General features: G+C 50.6%; 3 protein-coding genes across 3 annotated transcripts; all 3 read left to right on the plus strand.

The window, feature by feature from the left end:
- LOC119061008 (keratin-associated protein 19-7-like) lies at positions 1-180 on the plus strand. The gene has a single exon (XM_037161382.2). The coding sequence runs from the start codon at positions 1-3 to the stop codon at positions 178-180; it is 180 nt and encodes a 59-aa protein (XP_037017277.2).
- Positions 181-15,202: 15,022 nt separating this feature from the next.
- Positions 15,203-15,382, plus strand: LOC119061003 (keratin-associated protein 19-7-like). Its single transcript, XM_037161377.2, has one exon. The coding sequence runs from the start codon at positions 15,203-15,205 to the stop codon at positions 15,380-15,382; it is 180 nt and encodes a 59-aa protein (XP_037017272.2).
- A 5,262-nt stretch (positions 15,383-20,644) lies between these two features.
- Positions 20,645-26,344, plus strand: LOC128626231 (keratin-associated protein 19-3-like). The gene is made up of 2 exons (XM_053657562.1): positions 20,645-20,720; positions 26,217-26,344. Exons 1-2 carry the CDS (start codon positions 20,645-20,647, stop codon positions 26,342-26,344), a joined length of 204 nt encoding a protein of 67 aa, XP_053513537.1.
- Positions 26,345-27,010: the final 666 nt, after the last annotated feature.

Here is a 27,010-nt window from a genome sequence, read left to right on the forward strand (position 1 = left end):
ATGAGCTACTACGGCAGCTACTATGGAGGCCTGGGCTACGGCTATGGAGGCTTTGGTGGCCTGGGCTATGGCTATGGTGGCTTTGGTGGCCTGGGCTACGGCTGTGGCTACAGAGGCTATGGATGTGGCTGCTGGCGCCCCTGCTGCTATGGAAGGTACTGGTCTTCTGGCTTCTACTGAGTGAGCAGCCCACTCACTTCTGCCAGCCCGCTGCCCCCAGAAGCCCAGCCCCCACCTGTAGCCTGCACCTCCTGCCTGCATCTCTGCACTGAGGTCTGACATCCCGGCTCCCAAAACCTGGGCAGGGAGGCTCGGGGACCTGGATGCTGGCGATCGCTCAGCCCTGGTCCTCGGGGTCCACCTCTGAGCAGGAGGGAGGGTCATCATGTTCCAGCTGAAAGCGTCTCTCCAGAAATGACGTCTGACAGTGAACTTCTCTGCTGGGGGCGGCCTGTTCTGAGCCTCAGCCCCGTTCCTCACGACCAATCCCTGGGCTGCGTCAACACGATCGTCCACTCGCCACTGGTTTCTTCTTGTGTTGCCGATGTTTATCAATAAATTAGATGCGTGTGCATTTCTACCTCTTCTTCTTACTTCCTGCCTTCTCTTTCACCTTCCTCCTCCTCCTCTTCCTCTTCTTCTCCAGCATCTCTCCCTCCTCTTCCTCCTCCTCATCTCTCCTTTCTTCTCGACCCAAATGTGGGGTTTTATGTCTAAAGGTAAACAGCTCTGTGACGATAATCAAACTTCAGTTTAACATTTTCATCTATGATTCCTTGGAAATCACATTGGTAATTTCAAATCAAAGCAATAGGGAGGAACTTCAGGTTGCATGTGAACTATTTTAGAACCCTTGAGAAAATAAAGTACAAGAATTATATGAAAATGTTAAGCACTGTAACTTCTGGGAAATGGGTGTGTGCCATCGGCTGGACTGTTCAGTCTTCCTCATTTGGGCATGTTCGAAATATGTTGGAAAAAATCTGAAATAAAAGGAAAAACCATTTTCTTGGCCTCGAATCTTTATTATTATTTTAAATTTATGAAGAGTGACCTGAGAAGAAAAAAGTCCGCATCCATCGTTGTGTATCTCATGTAGAAATGAAATCCACGATAGAGATCTCAGAAATCCTGTTTAAGGTCAGATGGTTTCGCTGGTGAATTCTTTCTGTTCTAGAGAATAATAGAAACACCTGTAATTTCTTTTTACAATCTCTCAAAAGAAAAACATAATGTCATCCAGCAGGGAGAACTACAGGCCAGCGTTTCTCACTAAGATGTGTGCAAAAGGAAGACATGTGAACACTCCCGAGAACATACCAACAAATCGAATGTAGCGATGCATGAAGTAGGCAACACGTCGGGACCAGGTGAGTGTCAGGTGAGGGTGGAAGGGAGGCCCCCCCACCAGGAAACTAGAAACACGAGCCGCTACGTTGGCCGAGTGAATGCCAAAGAGCACACGCCCACGGATTATTGTGAGTGTTCGTCCTGTTAATTCCAATGTCCTTGTGTCTGAGTTTAGTTCTGGTGATTTATTGCTGAGTGTTTTTTCTTGCCTTTTGGCATTTCACAAATACAAACATTTACGTTCCCGTGGGTGTTGAAGGCCAGACGCGCTTCTTGTCGGGCGCTGGGCAGTGACGCGGCAGCCGGCCGTGCCGTGCGAGGGTTTGTCACCGGTGAGGCGGGGGCTGTGGGCCGGCCTGCTCCCTCCCCCTCGGTGGTTAGGGCGCCCTCTCCTGCAGGGAGAGCCCGTATCTCCCCAGTCCCTAAGATGTGACCCCCCACGACACCGGCACCCCCACGGTGGGAGGATTGTTACCTTACAGTCGAGTCTCATCTTTGGTGGCCTTGTGTCCCTCGGCCGACGTCCCAGTGCTTCTCCAGTGGTCCCGCCTCCCGTCTCCCGGGTGTTCACTGGGACGCCATTCCCGTGGTCTTTCTGTGTCTCCTCCTCTCAGTGAGATTTGGGGGGTGGCTGGAGGGGCTGGGGTGGGCGGAGCTCCCTTCTCGAGGGGCGCAATGAAGCTCTCGGAGGCCTGGGTCCCTGGTGAGGAGGCCTCCATCGAGGAAAAGGCCTGGATGTTTTATATTCTGATGAGTGTCATGCCCCTGCGGCCTTGGCCTCCAGGGCTCTGCAATCCTCACACCCTCAGCCTCCGGAAGTTTGCCCAAGTCGCCACCCGTGGGTCTCTTTTGGTCCACCTTAGCCAGGACGCAGGTGTGCGACCCCAGACTCCCTCCTTGCAGACGCAGGGCGCAGACTCGCTCGAACCCCGCTGCCCAGCGGGTGCGATGACATCATTTCTTCCCTTCGCTTTCCCTGCCGTGAGGACTGAAGCGACGGGGTCCAAGCGCTCTGCCTGCTGGAGCGGAAACCAGGAATGGCTGGAGCCCCGCAACCCGACCAGAGGGGAGACCCGCAGCCAGCCTGCTCCCTGGGGGTGAAGTGACCGGTGCTCCGCGCCCGAGCGGAAGAAGACGCCGGCCTCTCCTTCCATCACTTCCACGCGCCATTGCCCCACGGTGCCTAACGGCTCCCGCCGCCCAGAAATAAAACGGGGTGGTAGTGATGACAATAATGGTGGAACGTAGTCTATTAATTGGTGACCCATCCTCTCAGGCGTGAGAGCCGCAGTTCCTCATCGTTTGCGATCACAAATGACGGGCAGTGAGTTCCCTCGTGCATGTTGCTAGAGACGCATTTTCAGGGTAAACTCCGGGAGGCATCGGGATTCACAGGTTTGGAATTTGCAGTTGTGGCCAATTATTGTGTGTGTTAGTCTCTGTGGCTGCTGGAATAAATCACTACAGTCTCGGTGGCTTAAACATCCATACTTGCCATCTTGCCGACCTCCAGTCGCAGCCCCGCACAGACCGGGGAGGCTCTGGCCAGAGCCTGCTTCCTCGGCCATCCAGCCCCCAGAAGCTGCCCACATTGCGTGGCCCCTGCCCCTCCTCAGTCTCAAAGCCAGCGGCGCCAGATGAGACCCGTCTCCTGTGTGCATCTCCCTGGTTCTCTGTAGCGGCAAAGGTTCTCCGTTGTTAAGGACCCAGGGGACAGGACAACCCCCCACCTCAAGTCCGTCACCACAGTCACGTGGCCCATGTACAGCTAACAGACTCAGGCTATGGGGACGCAGGCCTGGACCTTGTGGGGGCGTCATTCTACCGACGACTTGCCCCATCTGTGTGTTGCCGACCTGTGTGCCCACCAGCAACGGGTGAGGGGGTCTGTTTGCCCTCGGTCTCACCAGCGGGGTGTCTGTCTGCCTCCCGCTTCACCCACTTCACCGCTTTTTATTTCTGTTACCCGCAGCTTCACTGGTTTTATTTTCTCTCTGCTTCTCCTCAATATCATCTTCTGTTTCACTCGAATCCAGGCTTTCGTAGGCGTTTTAGAACTTGGTCTTCTTTTGATATGATTGTATCGTTTTCTCTTACTTTTTATCAGTTTTTCATCTTGTATTATGTCTTTGTATTTCTTGAACATTTAACTTTTTAATATTTAATTCAAAGCGAAGTGCTTCATGAGAGTTTTCCCCTGCTCCTCCAGTTGGTTGGTTTGTGTGGGGGTGGGGGCAGGGATTGTCAGCTGAGTGCTTTGTGTTTTTCCTTTATTTTCATCGTTACTGCACATGGACTGAAGACTGTTTGCACCTCCGAATTTGTGGACTGGGCTGCTTGAGGTTCGTTAAGACGTTCCCTGCATCCTCTCTCCCTGCATTTTAATTTCCTGCTCTTGTGATTTTAATTCACCAAAAGAGTGAGTCCAAGTAACCCTTGGCCTTAACCCTTGACCCTGGCAAAAGCAGAGCCTCGGGCCCCTCCCTGCTCTTTCCCCACCACCGGCACTCAGCCAGCGGCCCCTGCTGTGCGGGCCTGGGTGTCCTGTGTCATTTCCAGGGCTCGTCAGCAATAAACCTGCATCTTTCCTCCAAGTTTCCTGATGGTTACTGCCAAGGGCATCTTGCGATTCTAAGACCCACTGGGGCCGGCCCGGCAAGCACGCTGGTTGCTGATGGGCCGAGACCATCGTGAAGCAGCGTGTTTTGTGGCGTGACGGGGAATACGGGTCTCCTTGACCATCGGCAGTGAAACTGCTGTTTTGTGTTGTTTATACGGTGCTAATGATCAACACCCCACGCACAATTCAGGTCCTGGTTTTGGTGATACTTTTATAATGAAATGAGTCTTGGAGATGGGGTCCTGTCTGCAAACAATTGGTGAAGAAAACCTGACTATTCGTGTGGACCCCGAACCTGCATCCTAGTTTCCGTTTCCTGTGACTCACAGCCCCGCAGGCCCCTGACAGCGGCTCCCAACTGCGGGGGCGGGGGGGGCGGCCGCGTTTATCGGCGCTGCGCTGCCGCGGCTGCTCGGCCGGCCAGCGTGTTCACGAGAGGACGCAGATTAGACCCACCGCTCTCTGACAGTGGGTCACAAACGACCCTGTCATTGCCGGTTTAAACAGAATCCATCTGAATCAAAGGCGTCGTTTCCTCTCCTCACGGGTCTTCCAGTTACAGGAACAGATGCTTAGAATCGTGGAGAGAATTGGGAGACAGATCAAGTCTGATGCTGAATCCCCTGTTCCTGTTCGATCCTCTAGTGACTATACGATCTGAATAAAGTAACATTAAACGCAAAATATTCACCACCCACCTGTAAGATGTGACCCCACACGCCTGTGGATGCGACTGTTTGGAAACTGGGCCTTTGCAGATTTAATCGTGTGGAGAGAGGGTCTCCATGAAGCCCTTGGGGCGGGCCTCACTAATATGGTTACGCCGGAGGCCTGGGGTGCGAGTAAGGTGGGGGATTTGGACAGAGACAAACACTCACAGAGGGGCGGGGTGTGGAGGCACAGAGGGGTGCACCCTGTGACGGCAAAGGCAGGACTGGGGACACGCAGCTGAGGCCAGCAGAGCCGGCAGCGGGTGGGACGGGCAGGACAGCTCCTCCCTCTGCAGAGGAAGCGCTGCCTTGGGAGGGTCGCGATTCGGGGCTGCGGCCTCCAGAACTGCGGGGCGGCAACAGCCCCTGTTGTGAGACCGTGACAGTGGCCCTTCGGCACTGCGGCCCCGGGAGCACCCCCATTGCCCGCTGCGCTGCTCAGACGCCGCCGGCTTCTCTGGGAGATGGTTTGCAGTCTTTTCTTTTTCTCCTGTGGTTTTTCTGGACTTGCTCTTGAATATACTTTCTTGGTGAACGTTAAATACTCATCTTCATTTCTTTCAACTGTTCAAAGCAATAAATTTTTTTTCTCCAACATTCATTAGTATGTTGCCAAGAAAAATATTTTCGTGTGGAACATTTTCCCTTTTATTCCTGTTTTCTTAGAAATGACTCTCACAGCTCATTTAAGGATATGACCCATTCAGGGGACTATTTACTTATTTACAGTTCGCTGAATCGATGCCCCGTTTTTACACGGCACCCACAGGACCACAGACGTTCAGATACTTCTGCCAGGTACGGATTTCGCCCTTCGTCCACGCTAGGCAGAGTCTGCTGGGATGTCCGCTCTCTTCGCCCCGAGAAGTGAGCGAGACTCGGCCGGGGGAGGGGGTGGGTCCCCAGGGGCCTTTGCTGCTGAGACCGGCTGTTTGCCGAGCTCATGGCGAAAGCGGTGTCACTTCTCCGACTGATTTTTATCCTTCACACGCGGGCGACCTGCCTGAGAGACGCTGCTTCCGCTCCCCAGGGACGGACCCCGAGGGGTCTGTGCCCGCGTTCGGGTCACCGCAGCACTGGGGCAGGTGCAGACCCACTTCTGAGACGCGAGGGTCCTCACCTCACACGCCCTGAAACTGAGAGGTGACTCTGAGTCGGCGCTTCTCTCCGTCACACCCAGTCCTCTGTTCGTCGTGCCCTCCATTCACGCATCCGTCGGGGCTTCATCGCAGAGGTGGGGCCCTGACTGCCGCCCAGGCTGGACTGCCCGCGTCCCAGCCTCACCCGGGGTTTACCCGACCCCCTGACCTGCGGCTCCGTGAGCCCGGCGGCTCCCCTGGGCCCCACGGGCACGCCCGCCGTGCGAAGAGAAAAGCTTTTCTCCACAGGCATCTCGGGTCCTCAGAGGCAGACCGCCTGTTGCCCCCTCTTACGCCGACCCCAGCGCCCCGCCAGTCCGGCAGCGTCCGACCCCACTCTGCACCCCCGCCACGTGCTGCCGTGTCCCTACCGCGCGCCGCGGACGCTGGCGCAGTGGCAAAGGGCCTGTTTCCTTTTTCCCTCCCACCCGTGGGCCCCTATTCACTCCTTCGGAAAGGCCCGCCACACCTGCGGTCACGTTTACCGGAGCGTGGCTGGCTCCGCCCTCCGGGTAAGAATGACCCGTGTGACCAGCTCCCCGGTTTTCTTGCAGCACTTGCCGTGCTCACGCCCCAGCTGGCGCTGGCCCAGGAGAGCGGGACGCTGGGGACACTCGCCGCGCCCACCCTCACGGCACCGAAATAGTTCCATGTGGCACCTCAAAATGCATGACTTTAGATCCAACCCCAGCTGTGACACTATGGGGTCATCACGCACGTAAAATACACCTCCCTTTCTATTTATTTGCCCGAAGAGTAAATTCTTTAACAGAAAGAACTGGGTGTTCTTTATCTCTTATTGTCCAAAAATACTATATATTTTCTATAAATTCAGGACATATGCACTACATAGAATATTATATTACATAATATTTTTATATGTGGCATCACAGTGAAGTTAAGAGCAAGGGTGGGAAGGAGAAAGGTGAGGCGTCCGTGCCCTGACTCTGGTTGTGAACAGTCCGCATTGCGGGTTGAATGGCTTTGGCCAGGTGGACGCGGTCCCACCCACCCCAGTCTGGGCCCCTGGGGGGCCACCCCAGGGAGCCGCGCGGAGCCTCGCTTGGGACTCGGAGCCCGGCCTCTCGGACCCTCTGTCGCCCCCGCAGCCGACTCTACTTCGGCCGCAGGGGTTGTTGGGGGCGCCCGGGCTGCTCAACCTTCCCATCGGCCAGGGATCTGGGGGGCGGCTTCTTCCCCAAACTGCTGCTACTTCCACTTTCAAAATTTTGCTTCAAATTAAGCCTGTTAACATAATCTTCGGATGTGTGGTACTAGGCACCACACCTTCGACTTTTCTCTGACTCCAGCACGAGGCCTTTATTCCAGGGGAGACGTTATATTAACGATCACAGTAAGGTTAGAAACAGTTTTATATTAGAAATTTTATGTAAATCCAATTAGTGAGAGAAAATTTTATGTAAATTACCATTAATCTCAATCATCGTCCACTGAGTGAGGAAAACACTTTATTTCATAGCAACGCTTCCAGTGGGTGAGTGGTGTTCTTTTTGTGGTTTTAATGTGCCTTCTCCCGATGACTCTGATGGCAAAGATGGGGACCTTGCTTCCTCTTTTTCAACGTTCGTGTGTCTCCCTTTGAACGGGCCCGGCCATCGGAGGGAGTAAACATTTTATTTTGAGGGATTCGTTGACTTCTTCCGAGCCTTCTGAGTAGATTTTAGTACAAGAACCAGTACATTTGACTTCCATCTCGGTTGATACTAAGAGGGCCTTCGGAGAGTCAGGTGAGCGCACTTCTGTTGTGCTGGCCCTGCGTGGGGCGGGTGGGTGCCGACGCTTTGACTGACTGGCCGCTGAGCACGGGGCCACACCACCCACGGAGCAGAACGGAACTGAGATCGTGGAACAAGACGGTGGCACAAAGTAGGCTGCGATTTTTTTTAGAAAAACCGCCACAATTACGTAGCAGCGTCTCCTCGAAGGGACTCCAAACTCCAAACACGCCTCTGGTCACGAAGCGGCAGGTGCTCCGCAGTGGCCGCCGCCCGGGCAGCCGTGGAGGAGCGAACGTTCTGCTGGTGTCTTGTGCAGACACCCACCAACACCCACTCGGGTTTCTCCTCCTGCGGCGGCGACGAGCTCTGCACATGTCCACACTCTGCAGAAGTCCACCCCGTCGGAGACACCCTTGGACCGCTCTCCGAGAAGTCACCGTGACGCGGTGCCTGCGTTTTCGCGACCCCCCCCCCCCAGCTCCTGCACAGGAAGGTCAGTGGGGACCTGTCTCTCTCCAGCCTGGTCTCACCCCCGGGCCCCAGAGGCCACCCCCACACCCCCAGACGCCTGATTGAGTTTGGTGGGTGTGAGGGGGCATCAACACTGATTGAACCGGGGCACACCCGTCCTGACAGGGCTCACACGCGCAGGGCACAAGGGACATGTATCGCTGGGTTTTCTTCTCTTTCCCTTCTGTCTTTTCTGACGTTTGAAAGTGTCTTTTTTCCCCCTGTATCGTCATCATCCTCCTGACTGTGACCCCTTGAGCAGCTACAGGTGGAGAGTAAACACCTGGGTACCAAGAAGTGGACTCACTCTCTGCTTCACTGGGTGACAGTCATCTAATCAGTTCTTAGTTTTGTTTTATTTTTAACGGAACTTAATAGAAGAGTCATGGGCGTGGACAGAGGGGTGGGGACTGACTGTGGGAGGTGGGGCAGGAGAGAGGAACGGGGAAAAATGGGACAACTCCAGCTGAAGAACAATAAAAAATAATAATAAAGTAAAAAAATAAAAACGTGGAATTTCAATGAACAACCAATCGCCGAATGCAAGCATTTTGTTGTTCGTGTGTCACATAACAGAACATTGGAGAGGTGCGACCCAACACACTGCCTTCGAAAACGTGAATGGCACAGGTGATGGTCTGCGGTGAAGTTTCGGTTTGGGTTGGTGAAGTCCGCTGCGGCGAGGACTGCGCAGTGCTGCCCCCTGGGGCCCACGTGGGGCACTGCAAGCAGCCCGGGGAGCAGAGCAGAAAGGGTGTCCGCACCCTGTACCGCGCTCGCCCTGAGACGCCTTTCAGGGTTTGTTTGTGAGTCTCAGCACCATCTGGCAAGTTCTTCTCACAGGTCCATGAACAGCCACGATTTTGTAGTTGGGCTTATGGGGATTCGCTTCCTCTGCTGGGCTAACTGCCACTTATTGTGTTTTCGTGAACGTTTTCGTTGTCTCAGTCAGATTTTAAAGTCTATGATCCCCTACGTCTCAGTTTCTGCTGTAGTGGGACTTCCAGGTGAAACACGAATCACGTTAGAACTCAACCCTTGCGATCATGGGTTTTTGTTAGAAGGATTTGGATCGGTTTACACAATGAGAGGAGAGGAGAAACAAAGCTGGCCATCTCGTGTCACTTGCTCCTCACAGAACTTTTGCAGGAGGAGGACGAAGCTGTGGCTGCGTCGAAGGAGCCGTGACCATCGAGCGCTTGTGTCCGGAATCGTCCCGTCCTCTCAGCGGCCAGTGCCTTCCGGGCCCGGGGAAGGTTCGGCGGAGGCGCAAAGAGAAAGAATTCCGAGCATAATCAGACTAAGCAAAAAGCACACAGGGACTCTCCTGGGGTAATGTAGTCAATACATTTCTGTGTCTGCATGCTCACATTTTACTGATTTGTGTCTGAGTCACAGGAAAACCTCCGTCGCGGGTCCCAAAAGTCTCCACCTTATGCAGGAGCGGGCCACTACATATCCTGAGTGACGCACATTCTCTTCTTTCCGCCCCAGTATCCGAGGTCACCTAGCACCTCAAAGGAAACTCCTTCAAAGTGCAAAGGACGAAACAGGAAGCTCATCGTTGCCACTACGCTGCGTCTGAGCGGGAAACTTACACTTCCACGGAGAAACACGCGCCTCCCATTTTCCAGCAGATTCTTCCATCTGGATTGTTTTTTCACTTGGGACACCACCGGACAAGTGGCTTGTCGTGAGCAGGTATAATATTTTAGTATCACTATTTCACATCTAATGACCACAGACCGGTTCTGTGACACTGTCACGTTTTGCTCTAGGCAGATGCGTCCTTTCACACCCCAGACAGACACGGAGCACCCCCGTCCACTCCCACGATGGGACCAAGTTAAGCGGATGTGATGTGTTGAATCCACTCGGAGTCATCTGTGATCCCTCGTCTTCAAAGGTGAGCTCACTGGCAGCAAAAAACTCAGCTGATCAACTGAACGTATCAGTTGTTTCTTTAGGACGATACACAGTTAACCAGAACCTGGATGGAGAGACGCAGTCACCCGTGGGTCTCGGCCCCAGAACAGGGGCGCTGCTCAGCGCCCGTCAGAGAGCATCACGCAGTCGTGGCACCGATGGCCACCGCGCCTGTGTTGTGATTTCTACCCTAGTTCAACAACCCCCTTTCATTCCTTGTGTTGCCGTTTCAAACCGAAACAGCCACTGAGGAAACTCATCTGTGATAAAAAAATATTTGGAAATCTCACAAAAACTCAACGGCATGTTCAAAGTCATGTAAATTAAGTTGTTAGTGGCCTGAGTCAAGGGTCAGGTGTGACATGGAGATGCGTCGGGTCTTGGGCCCGCCTCATCTCAGTCCCCGACTCAGGTCCCCAACTCAGTGAAGTCTGTGATGTCAGAGCCAAATGTCCTCACACACAGTCCTCGGTCCCAGGTCATTTCACCACTGCGTCTGCACCTGGAACACTTCAAGATGTCCCCAATTTTAAGATATTCCTTTAACGTTCAGAAGGCTGTAGGTGTTGGTGCCTGTTTCAAAAATGAGATCTTAATGAAGCATTAACTGACCAGCCGGGAGGGTCAGAAATTTCCGGAGAAGAGGTGGGTACAGAATGGTCTTCCAGAAGCAGAAGGAACGCTCTCGTGGCGGCTGGGGCGAGGGGGTAGAAAGAAAGGAGCATTGAGTGGAATGGGAGAGTGGAAGCCTGAGTGGGGAGACGCTACTCCCCTCACAGTGGGACCTGGCTGTTCGAGGGAGGGGGCTGGACGGAGGAGGAGGCGGGGAAGTGATAGTGGGAATGGAACGGAGGTCAGACCGGGACGCTGAGGAGGGTGCAGAGAGCAGGACGCTGCTGGCTGGCGAGTGTTGGGGTGCACTCCGCCATCTCGGGGCTTCAAACACAACCGGTTATCAGGGAGGGAATTCAGACGGAAATGGCTGCTACTTGATAAGCCTGCTTTTGGGATGGACTCTGTGCCATCAGCTTCTGAAAGTCATTGTCCAGGTTTTGACCAAAGGTTCTAAAGCTGGTGCGTAAAGACAAAAAATATTACACAGATTATTAGAATTCAAAGGCTAAAACATAGATGCCTGCTTTTTTAAGAAAATTAAAATGTTTTCATATGTTTTCAATGGAGGCACTTTTTTTCGGTCCTCCCTTGAAAAATAAATTTGCATTTTGGTGAGCAGGAGCTTAATATCCACAGGCAGAACAGACACCTGTGGGTGGAGGTGGAGAGGCCTTATTGGTGTGGGAGCTGAAGGAGCGGAGGAAGTGGTTGATTGAAGCAGGAACGCCACCGTGTGTAGATGCTGGGACCTGTCCGGCACACGAGCAGTTCGGTGCAGGGCGTGGAACGCACAGACGTGGGAGAGGGAGCGTTTCTCTCCATCAAAGCGGAGCGGCCTGCGCTGGCACATGCCAAAGAGGAAGCTGAAGCAGCTAAACTATTTTCATGAGCATGTGGGTCTGCCCTTGTGATGGGACAGGGACCATTTAGAGTTCCACCGTCACAGGTCACATGCGGACTGGCACAAAGGAATCCCAGCCCCTCCAGGCATCACATGCTCTGGGTGGGGTCTATAAGTGCCCCTGCACACTTGCTGACAGACACACTTAGGATCCTGTCTTGAGCAGCAGACACACTCACCCCACTGACACCATGAGCTACTATGGCAGCTACTATGGAGGCCTGGGCTACGGCTACGGTGCCTTCGGTGGCCTGGGCTATGGCTGTGGCTACAGAAGCTATGGATGTGGCTGCTGGCGCCCCTGCTGCTATGGAAGGTACTGGTCTTCTGGCTTCTACTGAGTGAGCACATGACAACCCCCAGTGTGTGCACTTGGACTTCTGCCAGCCCCCTTCCCCCAAGAGCCACGCCCCCCCCATCTGCAGCCTGCACCTCCTGCCTGCATCTCTGCACTGAGGTCTGACATCCCGGCTTCCAAAAGCAGGGCAGGGAGGCTCGGAAACCTAGATGCTGGTGATCGCTCAGCCCTGGTCCTCGGGGTCCACCTCTGAGCAGGAGGGAGGATCATCACGTTCCAGCCGGGCAGTGTCTCTCCAGATCTGATGTCTGACAGTGAACTTCTCTGCTGGGGGCGGCCCGTTCTGAGCCTCAGCCCGGTTCCTCACGACCAATCCCTGGGCTGCGTCAACACGATCGTCCACTCGCCGCTGGTTTCCTCTTGTGTTGTCGATGTTTATCAATAAATTAGATGCGTGTGCATTTCTACCTCTTCTTACTTCCTGCCTTCTCTTACCCCTTCCTCCTCCTCCTCTTCCTCTTCTTCTCCAGCATCTCTCCCTCCTCTTCCTCCTCTTCATCTCTCCTTTCTTCTCGACCCAAATGTGGGGTTTTATGTCTAAAGGTAAACGGCTCTGTGATGATAATCAAACTTCTTCAGTTTAACGTTCTTAATTTATGATTCCTTGAAAATCACATTGTTAATTTCAAATCAAAGCAATAAGGAGGAACTTCCGGTTGCATGTGAATTCTTTTACAACGCTTGAGAAAATAAAGTACAAGAATTATATGAAAATGTTAAGCATTGTAACTTCTTGGAAATGGGTGTGTGCCATCCGCTGTACTGTTGTTTAGTCTTCCTCATTTGGGCATGTTCAAAATATGTCAAAAATATAAACTGAAATAAAAGCAAAAACCATTTTCTTGGCCTCAAATATTTATTGTTATTTTAAATTTATGAAGAGTGACCTGAGAAGAAAAAAATCTGCATCCATCATTGTGTATCTCATGAAGAAATTAAATCCATGATAAAAGTCTCAGAAATTCTGTTTAAGGTCAGGTGGTTTCACTGGTGAATTCTTTCTATTCCAGAGAATAATAAAATTACCTGTAATTTTTTTGCAATATTTCAAAAAAAAATATAATGTCATCAGCAGGGAGAACTACAGGCCAGCATTTCTCACTCAGACTTGCAGAAAATTAAGACACGTGTAAAACTCCCTGGAACTTGTGAACAAATTGAAGGTAGCGATGTATGAAATAGCAATGCGTCAGGACCAAGTGAGTTTCATGTGAGGATAAAAGAAAAGCTCACTATTAGGAAATCACACCAACACACACCACACACAAAAATAAACTCAGGATGGATGAAAGAGTTAAATATAAATCTCGACACCATCAAAGTCCTGGAGGAGAACATGGGCAGGAAAATCTCAGGTACCACAGGCAGCAGCATACTCACTGATATGTCCCCTAGACCAAGGCACATAAAGGAAAGAATAAACAAGTGGGGTCTCATCAAATTAGAAAGCTTCTGCATGGATAAACAAAGCACCAACAAAATGAAAAAAGAATCAACTGCATGGGAAAATATATTTCTCAATGATACCTCAGACAAGGGTTTGATCTGCAAAATATATGAAGAACTCACAGGACTTCACACCAGGAAGACAAACAATCCAATGAAACAATGAACAAAGGACCTGAAAAGACATTTTGCTAAGGAAGACATACAGAGGGCCCAGAGACATGAAAAGATGCTCAGCATCACTAGTCATCAGAGAGGTGGTGATTAGAACCACAGTGAGACACCACTTCACACCTCTAAGAATGGCCATCACTAACAAAGCAACAAACAATAAGGGTTGGAGAGGATGTGGAGCAAAGGGAGCCCTAGTGCTCTGTGGTGGGAATGCAGACTGGTACAACGACTGTGGAAAACAGTGTGGAATTTTGTCAGAAAAGTACAAAAGGGTCTTTTGACCCAATAATTCCACCTCTGGGATTATACCTTAGGAAATGAGAAACACCAGTCCTACAAATCTATGCACCCCAGTGTTCATAGCAGCACAATTCACAATAGCCAAGTGCTGGAAGCAACCTAATTGCCCATCCGTAAATGAGTGGATCATAAAACTATGGTCCATTTACACAATGGAATTCTATGCAGCAGAAAGAAGGAAGGAGCTCCTACCATGTGTGAGAGTATGGGTGGAACTGGAGAGCACCATGCTAAGTGAAAGAAGCCAGGCAGTGAGGAACAAATACCACATGATCTCACCTATAAGTGGAACCTAATCAACAAAACAAACAAGCAAACAAAATACACACAACAGGGGAAGAGGAGGCGGAGGTGGCAGGACTGCGGTGGAGGGGAGGCAGATGTGACCATGTGTCCGCAGGGGTGACACAGAAGCCCTCGAGGCCGAGAGAAGGTGCAGCTGGTTCTCTGCCAGACCTTGTCCCAGCCTGTGAGGGTGGGAGGGATCCAGGAACACGTGGGAACAGACTGAATTCCAGGGCTGGTCTCCGGGTCAGTGGGAGGCAGGACTGGGCCCTCGGGACCACGGGGAGCAGTGTGCTCTGCATTTTTGGTGGCGCACGTGGTGAACAGGGCATGTGCCAGCCAGGACTGAGGATGTGGGAACAGGGTTTGGAACAGTTTGTAGGCTGCTTTAAAATAGATGCTTGATCACTGTAACCTGCCTTTCAGATCTGAACTTGATCACCCCATGATATTGATCCGAATACTTTTTATTTTCCAAGCTAGTATGTAAAATCAAAAAGAGGATATTGTTGGTGATTGACAATGTTACTGAATAACAGAAAATGACGGTTGTATTTCCGCGTTTCATCCCGAAGTTCTGTCTGCATGTTCACAGGGGGCGGCGGGTGGGGGTCTTCAGCCTCTCCCGGGTCTGGGCTGTGAAAAGCAGCCACACCCAGAAGTGTCGGTGCATTTGAAAGCACGGGATTCATTCTCACCTGGATTTGGGCGGCCTGTTTCATTTACCCCTCAGTGCGGCACAACAACACAGGAAACCCACAGGTGAGGCAATACTCAGTTTTAAAACTCAGCTCTCGAATGTGCCAGCGTGTTATGCAATGCGCTCGGCCAGGAGGAACACCATGCAGCCTGGTATGTCCAGGCTTTGAAGATGCAGCAATTTCTTCTCATAAAAGAGATGCGATACGTTTAAGGGCACCGGTGTGAGCAGAGACACTTTAATGAGACTGGAGACGTCACCCTCAGATGCTGGGATTGCATCAGCTGAGATGGCCCCAAAAGACGCAGTGAAGGAGGCACGTGTTCGACCGCACGCTCTGTACAGGGTATATAAGTGCCCCTGCACACTTGCTGACAGACACACTCAGGTCTTGTCTTGAGCAGCAGACACACTCACCCCACTGACACCATGAGCTACTATGGCAGCTACTATGGAGGCCTGGGCTATGGCTATGGCGGCTTTGGTGGCCTAGGCTATGGCTACGGTGGCTTTGGTGGCCTGGGCTACGGCTGTGGCTACAGAGGCTATGGGTGTGGCTGCTGGCGCCCCTGCTGCTATGGAAGGTACTGGTCTTCTGGCTTCTACTGAGTGAGCACATGATGACCTCCAGTGTGTGCACTTGGACTTCTGCCAGCCCTACTGCCCCAAGGAGCCCCGTCCCCCACATCTGTAGCCTGCACCTCCTGCCTGCATCTCTGCACTGAGGTCTGACATCCCGGCTCCCAAAACCAGGGCAGGGAGGCTCAGGGACCTGGATGCTGGTGATTGCTCAGCCCTGGTCTTCAGGGTCCACCTCTGAGCAGGAGGGAGGATCGTCATGTTCCAGCCGGGCTGTGTCTCTCCAGATCTGATGTCTGACAGTGAACTTCTCCTCTGGGGGCAGCTTGTTCTGAGCCTCAGTCCCATTCCTCAGGACCAATCCCTGGGCTGCGTCAACATGATCGTCCACTCGCCGCTGGTTTCTTCTTGTGTTGTCCATGTTTATCAATAAATTAGATGCGTGTGCATTTCTACCTCTTCTTACTTCCTGCCTTCTCTTTCGCCTTCCTCCTCCTCCTCTTCCTCTTCTTCTCCAGCACCTCTCCCTTCTCTTTCTCCTCCTTATCTCTTTCTTCTCGACCCAAATAAGGGGTTTTATGTCTAAAGGTAAACGGCTCTGTGATGATAATCAAACTTCTTCAGTTTAACGTTCTTAATTTATGATTCCTTGAAAATCACATTGTTAATTTCAAATCAAAGCAGTAAGGAGGAACTTCTGGTTGCATGTGAATTCTTTTACAACGCTTGAGAAAATAAAGTACAAGAATTATATGAAAATGTTAAGCATTGTAACTTCTTGGAAATGGGTGTGTGCCATCCGCTGTACTGTTGTTTAGTCTTCCTCATTTGGGCATGTTCAAAATATGTCAAAAATATAAACTGAAATAAAAGCAAAAACCATTTTCTTGGCCTCAAATATTTATTGTTATTTTAAATTTATGAAGAGTGACCTGAGAAGAAAAAAATCTGCATCCATCATTGTGTATCTCATGAAGAAATTAAATCCATGATAAAAGTCTCAGAAATCCTGTTTAAGGTCAGGTGGTTTCACTGGTGAATTCTTTCTATTCCAGATAATAATAAAATCACCTGTAATTTTTTTGCAATATTTCAAAAAAAAATATAATGTCATCAGCAGGGAGAACTACAGGCCAGCATTTCTCACTCAGACTTGCAGAAAATTAAGACACGTGTAAAACTCCCTGGAACTTGTGAACAAATTAAAGGTAGCGATGTATGAAACGGCAATGCATCAGGGCCAGGTGAGTTTCAGGTGAGGATGGAAGAAAAGCTCACCATTAGGGAAACACACAAACACACCACACACAAAAATAAACTCAGGATGGATGAAAGAGTTAAATATAAATCTCGACACCATCAAAGTCCTGGAGGAGAACATAGGCAGGAAAATCTCAGGTACCACAGGCAGCAGCATCCTCACTGATATGTCCCCTAGAGCAAGGCACATAAATGAGAGAATAAACAAATGGGGTCTCATCAAATTAGAAAGCTTCTGCATGGATAAACAAAGCACCAACAAAATGAAAAAAGAACCAACCTTATGGGAAAATACATTTCTCAATGATACCTCAAACAAGGGTTTGATCTGCAAAATATATGAAGAACTCACAGGACTCCACACCAGGAAGACAGTCTAATTAAAAAGTGGGCAAAGGACCTGAAAAGACATTTTGCTAAGGAAGACATACAGAGGGCCCAGAGACATATGACAGGATGTTCAGCATCACTAGTGATCAGAGAGATGCTGATTAGAACCACAGTGAGACACCACTTCACACCTCTAGGAATGGCCATCACTAACACATCAACAAACAACAAGGGTTGGAGAGGATGTGGAGCAAAGGGAGCCCTAGTGCTCTGTTGGTGGGAATGCAGACTGGTACAACCACTGTGGAAAACAGTGTGGAATTTCCTCAGAAAAGTAAAAAAAGGAACGGCCTTCTGACCCAATAATTCCACCTCTGGGATTATACCTTAGGAAATGAGAAACACCAGTCCTACAAATCTATGCACCCAATGTTCATAGCAGCACAATTCACAATAGCCAAGTGCTGGAAGCAACCTAATTGCCCATCAGTAAATGAGTGGATCATAAAACTATGGTCCATTTACACAATGGAATTCTATGCAGCAGAAAGAAGGAAGGAGCTCCTACCATGTGTGAGAGTATGGGTGGAACTGGAGAGCACCCTGCTAAGTGAAAGAAGCCAGGCAGTAAAAGACAAATACCACATGATCTCACCTATAAGTGGAACCCAATCAACAAAACAAACAAGGAAACAAAATACAACCAGTGACTTTGAAATTAAGAACAAATGACAGTAACCACAGGGGAGGTGGGAGGAAGGACTGGGGCAAAGAAGGGGAAGGGTCCTGAAGGAACATGTATGAAGGACCCAGGGACACAGACAACAGGTGTGTGTGGGGGGTCGAGTGTGGAAGGTGGGGGTGGGGAGGGAAGAGGAGAGTAATGGGGGGAAATGGAGACAACTGTAAATGCACAACAATGAAAAGTAAGTAAATAAAATCACAAACATAAGTTAATAGATTAGTGAGTAAATATCCAAAACAGAATCCATCTACAGATTGTTTCAGCCTGTTAATTCCAATGTCCTGTTACACCTGAGTCTGGCTCTGGTGATTTATTGCTGAGTGTTTTTTCTTGCCTTTTGGCTTTTCATAAATAACATGAATGTTTCCATTCTTGTTGTGGCTGAAAGTCAGATGCTTTTTTGTTGGGTGCTTGGCACCAGGCAGACCCCTGCCTTCAGTGTGAGGGTGGGTGTCAGTCTGCTCCGCAGCCCCGTGCAGAAGGCAGATTCTCCGGTTTGCACTGAAACCCCATCCTGGGAGCCCCTGGTCTGAGGCTCTGAGACGATTAGTCAAATTATCCAGAATCTGCAAGAAGCAATGTGAGCGGGGCGGAGCCCGGATCAACACCTTCAGCATCGTGGGTCTCCAGACCACCTGTGGTCTCACGTCTGCTCGGTGCTGCGTCTCCGGGTCCCTCACTCTGCACTGTCACCACGGGCACGTTTTCTTTTCCCTTTGCAACAAATTAGCCTTTGTTGAAGTGGCACCGTGGCTTTAGTTGTCTATTTGTTTAATGACGTTGTGGCCCCATTCACTGTGTATCCCACCCAGATTCCTCCTTGACAGACAGGGCTGCAGTTTGGTTGTGGGTCTGTCCCCACACCCCGGGGACATCAGCGCCGAGCACCAAGGATCCTCCTGCCCTTGTGTTCATCCCCTGGCTTTGCAGAGCAGTGCTCGAGGTTATTTAGAATCTTTCATTTATGAATTTCTAGCTTAGCAGGACCAGAAAAAAAGGAACTAATAAACAGTGTGAAATTTACTGGTATTTTTCAGACTTTAAGAGGCACTGTCCCTCGAATTCGGGAGCAAAGGGGGTGCATCTAACACTTTTTTTGCTTCAAAAATATTTGCCCTATTTTTCTCCTCTAAAATCTAGGTGCGTCTTATGGTCCAAAAAATCATTAAGTGCCATTAAAACTTAGGGTGGATTTTAAAGACTCAGGCTTGGTCGATAAATCTAAGAACAGATTTTTCCAGCCAGCTCCAGGGGAGGGGGAAGGGGCAGACCCTGGGGGTCATCCCTGGGCTCCTGTGGGTCAGCTCTGCACTGCCCAGGGCAGGCAAGCACATGAGTCCACCCGGCAACTAATCACCAGGGCAAGAGCAGGTCTTCAGTTGAGAGTATGCAGAACACGGTTCATTCTGGAATCATTAGTTATGAGTTGCTACATTCTTGATGGTTATTACTGTCGACCTACTTTTGCCCACCCCTGAATTCTTAGTCTGCTGGATCCCGACAAAAAACGTCGTGTGTTTTAATGGCGGACAGCCTGTCTCCCTGAGCACAGGGAAGGCTCCAGGAAGAACAGCGGCCAGAGCTCCTTGGATAAGGCGTTCGCCCCTCCCGCGGTGCCGCAGAGAGACCGGACCATCGCGACCGGAAATCACTGCTCTGGGGGCCTCTGCCCAGTGCAGGGCAGGTCCTGCATCGCAGCCTCACGGCCTGGATGGTGCTTTGCTCTCTCGGGAGAGCGCGGCCCCGGAGGTCCGGGCGCCCAGGTGAGCCCGCCCCGGGAGATGACATACACTTCGACATCGAAGATCCAGGTGAACATTTAATATTTGAGTAGACTAGTTCACTATTTTTGGAAAGCAGCAAATGAGCACACAACAGGGGAAGAGGACGCGGAGGTGGCAGGACTGTGGTGGGAGGGGAGGCGGATGCAACTGTGTGTCCGCAGGGGTGACAGAGAAGCCCTCGAGGCCGAAAGTACAGCTGGTTCTCTGCCAGACCTTGTCCCCAGCCTGTGAGGGCGGGAGGGTCCCTGGGACACGTGGGAACAGACTGAATTCCAGGGCTGGTCTCCGGGTCCTGAGTGGGGGGCAGGACTGGGCCCTCGGGACCACGGGGAGCAGTGTGCTCTGCATTTTTGGTGGCGCACGTGGTGAACAGGGCATGTGCCAGCCAGGACTGAGGATGTGGGAACAGGGTTTGGAACAGTTTGTAGGTTGTTTTAAAATAGGTGCTTGATCACTGTAACCTGCCTTTCAGATCTGAACTTGATCACCCCATGATATTGGTCCGAATACTTTTTATTTTCCAAGCTAGTATGTAAAATCAAAAAGAGGATATTGTTGGTGATTGACAATGTTACTGAATAACAGAAAAGGACGGTTGTATTTCCGCGTTTCCTCCCGAAGTTCTGTCTGCGCGTTAACAGGGGGCGGGTGGGGGCCTTCAGCCTCTCCCAGGTCTGGGCTGTGAAAAGCAGCCACACCCAGAAGTGTCGGGTGCCTTTGAAATCACAGGATTCATTCTCACCTGGATTTGGGCGGCCTGTTCATTTACCCCTCAGTGCGGCACAACAACACAAGTAAACCCACAGGTGAGGCAATACTCAGTTTTAAAACTCAGCTCTCAAATGTGCCGGCGTGTTAGGTAATGCGCTCAGCCAGGAGGAACACCAGCAGCCTGGTATGTCCAGGCTTTGAAGATGCAGCAAATTCTTCTCATAAAAGAGATGCGATACGTTTAAGGGCACCGGTGTGAGCAGAGACACTTTAATGAGACTGGAGACGTCACCCTCAGATGCTGGGATTGCATCAGCTGAGATGGCCCCAAAAGACGCAGTGAAGGAGGCACGTGTTCAACCGCACGCTCTGCACAGGGTATATAAGTGCCCCTGCACACTTGCTGACAGATACACTCAGGATCCTGTCTTGAGCAGCAGACACACTCACCCCACTGACACCATGAGCTACTACGGCAGCTACTATGGAGGCCTGGGCTATGGCTATGGCGGCTTTGGTGGCCTAGGCTATGGCTACGGTGGCTTTGGTGGCCTGGGCTACGGCTGTGGCTACAGAGGCTGTGGGTGTGGCTGCTGGCGCCCCTGCTGCTGTGGAAGGTACTGGTCTTCTGGCTTTTACTGAGTGAGCACATGACGACCCCCAGTGTGTGCACTTGGACTTCTGCCAGCCCTACTGCCCCCAGAAGCCCAGCCCCCACCTGTAGCCTGCACCTCCTGCCTGCATCTCTGCACTGAGGTCTGACATCCCGGCTCCCACAACGAGGGCAGGGACGCTCGGGGACCTGGATGCTGGAGATTGTTCAGCCCTGTTCCTCGGGGTCCACCTCTGAGCAGGAGGGAGGATCGTCATGTTCCAGCCGGGCTGTGTCTCTCCAGATCTGATGTCTGACAGTGAACTTCTCTGCTGGGGGCGGCCTGTTCTGAGCCTCAGTCCGGTTCCTCACGACCAATCCCTGGGCTGCGTCAACACGATCGTCCACTCGCTGCTGGTTTCTTCTTGTGTTGTCCATGTTTATGACTAAATTAGATGCGTGTGCATTTCTACCTCTTCTTACTTCCTGCCTTCTCTTTCACCTTCCTCCTCCTCTTCTTCTTCCTCTTCTTCTCCAGCATCTCTCCCTCCTCTTCCTCCTCCTCATCTCTCCCTTCTTCCTGACCCAAACCTGGGGTTTTATGTCTAAAGGTAAATGGGTTTGTGACAATAATCAAACTTCAGTTTAACATTTTAAATTTATGATTCCTTGGAAATCACATTGTTAATTTCAAAGCAAAGCAATAGGGAGGAACTTCAGTTTGTATGTGAAGTCTCTTAGAATCCTCGAGAAAGTAAAATAGAAGAATTACATGAAAATGTTAAGAATTGTGACCTCTCAGAAATGGGTGTGTGCCATCGGCTGTACTGTTGTTTAGTCTTCCTCATTTGGGCATGTTCAAAACATCTTATAAAATAAAAAATCTGAAATAAAAGCAAAAACCATTCTCTTGGCCTCAAATATTTAATGTTATTTTAAATTTATGAAGAGTGACCTGAGAAGAAAAAATCTGCATCCATGCCTCTGTATCTCATGAAGAAATTAAATCCATGATAAAAGTCTCCTCATAAAACCTATTTAGTGTCAGATGGATTCACTGGTGAATTCTTTTTGTTCTAGAAAATAATAGAAATACCTGTAATTTTTTTTTACAATATCTCAAAACAAAAATATAATGTCATCAGCAGGGTGAACTACAGGCCAGCATTTCTCACTCAGACTTGCAGAAAATTAAGACACGTGTAAAACTCCCTGGAACTTGTGAACAAATTGAAGGTAGCGATGTATGAAACGGCAATGCATCAGGGCCAGGTGAGTTTCAGGTGAGGATGGAAGAAAAGCTCACCATTAGGAAAACACACAACACACACCACACACAAAAATAAACTCAGGGTGGATGAAAGACTTAAATATAAATCTCGACACCATCAAAGTCCTGGAGGAGAACATGGGCAGGAAAATCTCAGGTACCACAGGCAGCAGCATCCTCGATGTGTCCCCTAGAGCAAGGCACATAAATGAGAGAATAAACAAATGGGGGTCTCATCAAATTAGAAAGCTTCTGCATGGATAAACAAAGCACCAACAAAATGAAAAAAGAACCAACTGTAAGGAAAATATATTTCTCAATGATACCTCAGACAAGGGTTTGATCTGCAAAATATATGAAGAACTCACAGGAGTCCATACCAGGAAGACAGTCCAATTAAAAAGTGAGCAAAGGACCTGAAAAGACATTTTTCTAGGGAAGACATACAGAGGGCCCAGAGACATATGACAGGATGTTCAGCATCACTAGTGATCAGAGAGATGCTGATTAGAACCACAGTGAGACACCACTTCACACCTCTAGGAATGGCCATCACTAACACATCAACAAACAACAAGGGTTGGAGAGGATGTGGAGCAAAGGGAGCCCTAGTGCTCTGTTGGTGGGAATGCAGACTGGTGCAACCACTGTGGAAAACAGTGTGGAATTTCCTCAGAAAAGTAAAAATGGAACGGCCTTTGACCCAGCAATTCCACCTCTGGGATTATACCCTAGGAAATGTGAAACACCAATTTTAAAAAATCTACTCACCCAATGTTCATAGCAGCACAATTTATAATATACAAGTATTGGAAACAACCTAAGGGCCCATCAGTAAATGAGTGGATCAAAAAACTATGGTCCATTTACACAATGGAATTCTATGCAGCAGAAAGAAGGAAGGAGCTCCTACCATGTGTGAGAGTATGGGTGGAACTGGAGAGCACCATGCTAAGTGAAAGAAGCCAGGCAGTAAAAGACAAATACCACATGATCTCACCTATAAGTGGAACCCAATCAATAAAAGAAGTAAGCAAACAAAATATAACCAGTGACATTGAAATTAAGAACAAATGACAGTAACCAAAGGGGAGGTGGGAGGGAGGACTGGGGTAAAGAAGGGGAAGGGTCCTGAAGGAACATGTATGAAGGACCCAGGGACAAAGACAACAGGTGTGGGGGGGGATTGAGTGTGGAAGGTGGGGGTGGGGAGGGAAGAGGAGAGTAATGGGGGGAAATGGAGACAACTGTAAATGCACAACAATGAAAAGTAAGTAAATAAAATCAAGCCCTGGCTGGTGTAGCTCAGTGGATTGAGCACGGACCTGCAAACCAGACAATCGCGGTTCGATTCCCAGTCAGGGCACATGCCTGGGTTGCAGGCCAGTTCCCTGCAGGCCAATTCCCAGCAGGGGACGCACGGAAGGCAACCATACATTAATGTTTCTCTCCCTCTCTCCTTCCCTTCCCCTCTAAAGATAAATAAATAAAATCTTTAAAAAAAGTAAGTAAATAAAATCACAAACATAAGTGAATACATTAGTTGAGTAAATGCCCATAATAGAATCCATCACAGATTGTTTCAGCCTGTTAATTCCAATGTCCTGTTACACATGAGTCTGGCTCTGGTGATTTATTGCTGAGTGTTTTTTCTTGCCTTTTGGCTTTTCATAAATAACATGAATGTTTCCATTCTTGTTGTGGCTGAAAGTCAGATGCTTTTTTGTTGGGTGCTTGGCACCAGGCAGACCCCTGCCTTCAGTGTGAGGGTGGGTGTCAGTCTGCTCCGCAGCCCCGTGCAGAAGGCAGATTCTCCGGTTTGCACTGAAACCCCATCCTGGGAGCCCCTGGTCTGAGGCTCTGAGACGATTAGTCAAATTATCCAGAATCTGCAAGAAGCAAGGTGAGCGGGGCGGAGCCCGGATCAACACCTTCAGCATCGTGGGTCTCCAGACCACCTGTGGTCTCACGTCTGCTTGGTGCTGCGTCTCCGGGTCCCTCACTCTGCACTGTCACCACGGGCACGTTTTCTTTTCCCTTTGCAACAAATTAGCCTTTGTTGAAGTGGCACCGTGGCTTTAGTCGTCTATTTGTTTAATGACATTGTGGCCCCATGCACTGTGTATCCCTCCGGGATTCCTCCTGGACAGATAGCGCTACAGTTTGGTTGTGCGTCTGTCCCTGCACCCCAGGGACATCAGTGCCGAGCACCAAGGATCCTCCCGCCCTCATGTTCATCCCCTGGCTTTGCAGAGCAGTGCTCGAGGTTATTTAGAATCTTTCATTTATGAATTTCTAGCTTAGCAGGACCAGAAAAAAAGGAACTAATAAACAGTGTGGAGTTCAAGTGCCATAAAACATTACGAAGGATTTCAAACACTGAGAGTTGTTCACTAAACCTAAGGACAGATTTGCTCTGTCGGCTGGGGGGGGAGGGTGAGAGGTGGACCCTGGGGGTGTCCACGCACTGCTGTGGGTCACCTCTGAGATGCCCAGGCCAGAGAAGAACTGGAGTCCACCCGATAACTAACCACCAGGGCAAGAGCAGGTCTTCAGTTGTGAGTATGCAGAACACGGTTCATTCTGGAATCATTAGTTATGAGTTGCTGTGTTCTTGATGGTTATTACTGTCGATCTATTTTTGCCCACCCCTGCTTTCTTCTTAGTCTGCTGGATCCCGACGAAACCGTCGTGTGTTTAATGGGCGACAGCCTGTCTCCCTGAGCACAGGGAAGGCTCCAGGAAGGAGAACAGCGGCCAGAGCTCCTTGGATAAGGCGTTCGCCCCTCCCGCGGTGCCGCAGAGAGACCGGACCATCGTGATGGGAAATCACTGCTCTGGGGGCCTCTGCCCAGTGCAGGGCAGGTCCTGCGTCGCAGCCTCACGACCTGGATGGCGCTTTGCTCTCTCGGGAGAGCACAGCCCCGGAGGTCCAGGCGCCCAGGTGAGCCCGCCCCGGGAGATGACATACACTTCGACATCAAAGATCCAGGTGAATATTTAATATTTGAGTAGACTAGTTCACTATTTTTGGAAAGCAGCAAATGAGCACACAACAGGGGAAGAGGACGCGGAGGTGGCAGGACTGTGGTGGGAGGGGAGGCGGATGCAACTGTGTGTCCGCAGGGGTGACAGAGAAGCCCTCGAGGCCTAGAGAGAGTGTAGCTGGTTCTCTGCCAGCCCTTGTCCCCAGCCTGTGAGGGTGGGAGGGGCCCAGGGACACGTGGGAACAGACTGAATTCCAGGGCTGGTCTCCGGGTCCTGGGTGGGGGAGGCAGGACTGGGCCCTCGGGACCACGGGGAGCAGTGTGCTCTCCACTTTTGGTGGCGCACGTGGTGAACAGGGCATGTGCCAGCCAGGAGTGAGGATGTGGGAACAGGGTTTGGAACAGTTTGTAGGCTGCTTTAAAATAGGTGCTTGATCACTGTAACCTGCCTTTCAGATCTGAACTTGATCACCCCATGGTAGTGATCCGAATACTTTTTATTTTCCAAACTAGTATGTAAAAGCAAAAAGAGGATATTGTTGGTGATTGACAATGTTACTGAATAACAGAAAAGGACGGTTGTATTTCCGCGTTTCCTCCTGAAGTTCTGTCTGCGTGTTCACAGTGGGCGGGTGGGGGCCTCAGCCTCTCCCGGGTCTGGGCTGTGAAAAGCAGCCACACCCAGAAGTGTCGGGGGCCTTTGAAAGCACAGGATTCATTCTCGCCTGGATTTGGGCGGCCTGTTTCATTTACCCCTCAGTGCGGCATAACAACACAAGTAAACCCACAGGTGAGGCAATACTCAGTTTTAAAACTCAGCTCTCGAATGTGCCAGCGTGTTACGCAATGCGCTCGGCCAGGAGGAACACCAGCAGCCTGGTATGTCCAGGCTTTGAAGATGCAGCAATTTCTTCTCATAAAAGAGATGCGATACGTTTAAGGGCACCAGTGTGAGCAGAGACACTTTAATGAGACTGGAGACGTCACCCTCAGATGCTGGGATTGCATCAGCTGAGATCGCACCAAAAGACGCAGTGAAGGAGGCACGTGTTCGACCGCACGCTCTGCACAGGGTATATAAGTGCCCCTGCACACTCCCTGACAGACACACTCAGGGTCTTGTCTTGAGCAGCAGACACACTCACCCCACTGACACCATGAGCTACTATGGCAGCTACTATGGAGGCCTGGGCTACGGCTACGGTGCCTTTGGTGGCCTGGGCTACGGCTCTGGACGTGGCTATGGAGGCTACAGACACGGTTGCTGGCGTCCGTCATTCTATGGGGGACACGGAGTCTATGCTATCTATTAAAAAGTTGCTAAAAGCTGACACAGGTGGGAAATCTCCAAAAGTGTTTGTTCCCACCTTGTGGTTTCATTCCTGGAATAGTCACCCCACTTCCTGCTGAGAGCTGTGTATCGGTCGTCACCTGCGTCTGTGGACACCTGGAACATGCCACCCAGAAAGCCATCATCCAGATGTACGTTCCTCACGAATAACCATTCCATCTGAACACATTTTCGTTTACGATTGTGGTCAGCACGACTGTGATCTTATGTGACTAGCTAGATGCCAGAGAGCACTTGTATTTTGCATTTGTCTGATAAATTGATTACTTAAAATATAAATAAATTGGCTTCCCGTGATGTTCTATTCCTATCGTTCGGTGTGGTATAATGCGGGTGTTTCTAGTTCACCGCATTATAGAAGCGTGAGGACGTATAGGGGCGGAGGTAGGACTGAATGAACATAACTTGCCCCATCCAGTCACTTAGGGCCTCGGCCTCCTTCCACGTCCCTCCGGACTCCCTGGACCTACCGAGGAGGGTCCGGGCCATATCACACCCTCCCGTTGCCCCTTTGCTGTGAGGTACATGTCTCTTCTGTGTGAAGAGCAGTTTCAGGGCCCCAGCGAACCGGAGAGCAGGTGAGGGGTGTCCCGCACACCTGTCCCCCACAGGCACCCCCAGCCCGGTC

The sequence above is a fragment of the Artibeus jamaicensis genome, unplaced genomic scaffold (assembly GCF_021234435.1).
Source record: "Artibeus jamaicensis isolate MK-2021 breed Jamaican fruit bat unplaced genomic scaffold, CSHL_Jam_final scaffold_474, whole genome shotgun sequence".
Classification (NCBI taxonomy): domain Eukaryota; kingdom Metazoa; phylum Chordata; class Mammalia; order Chiroptera; family Phyllostomidae; genus Artibeus; species Artibeus jamaicensis.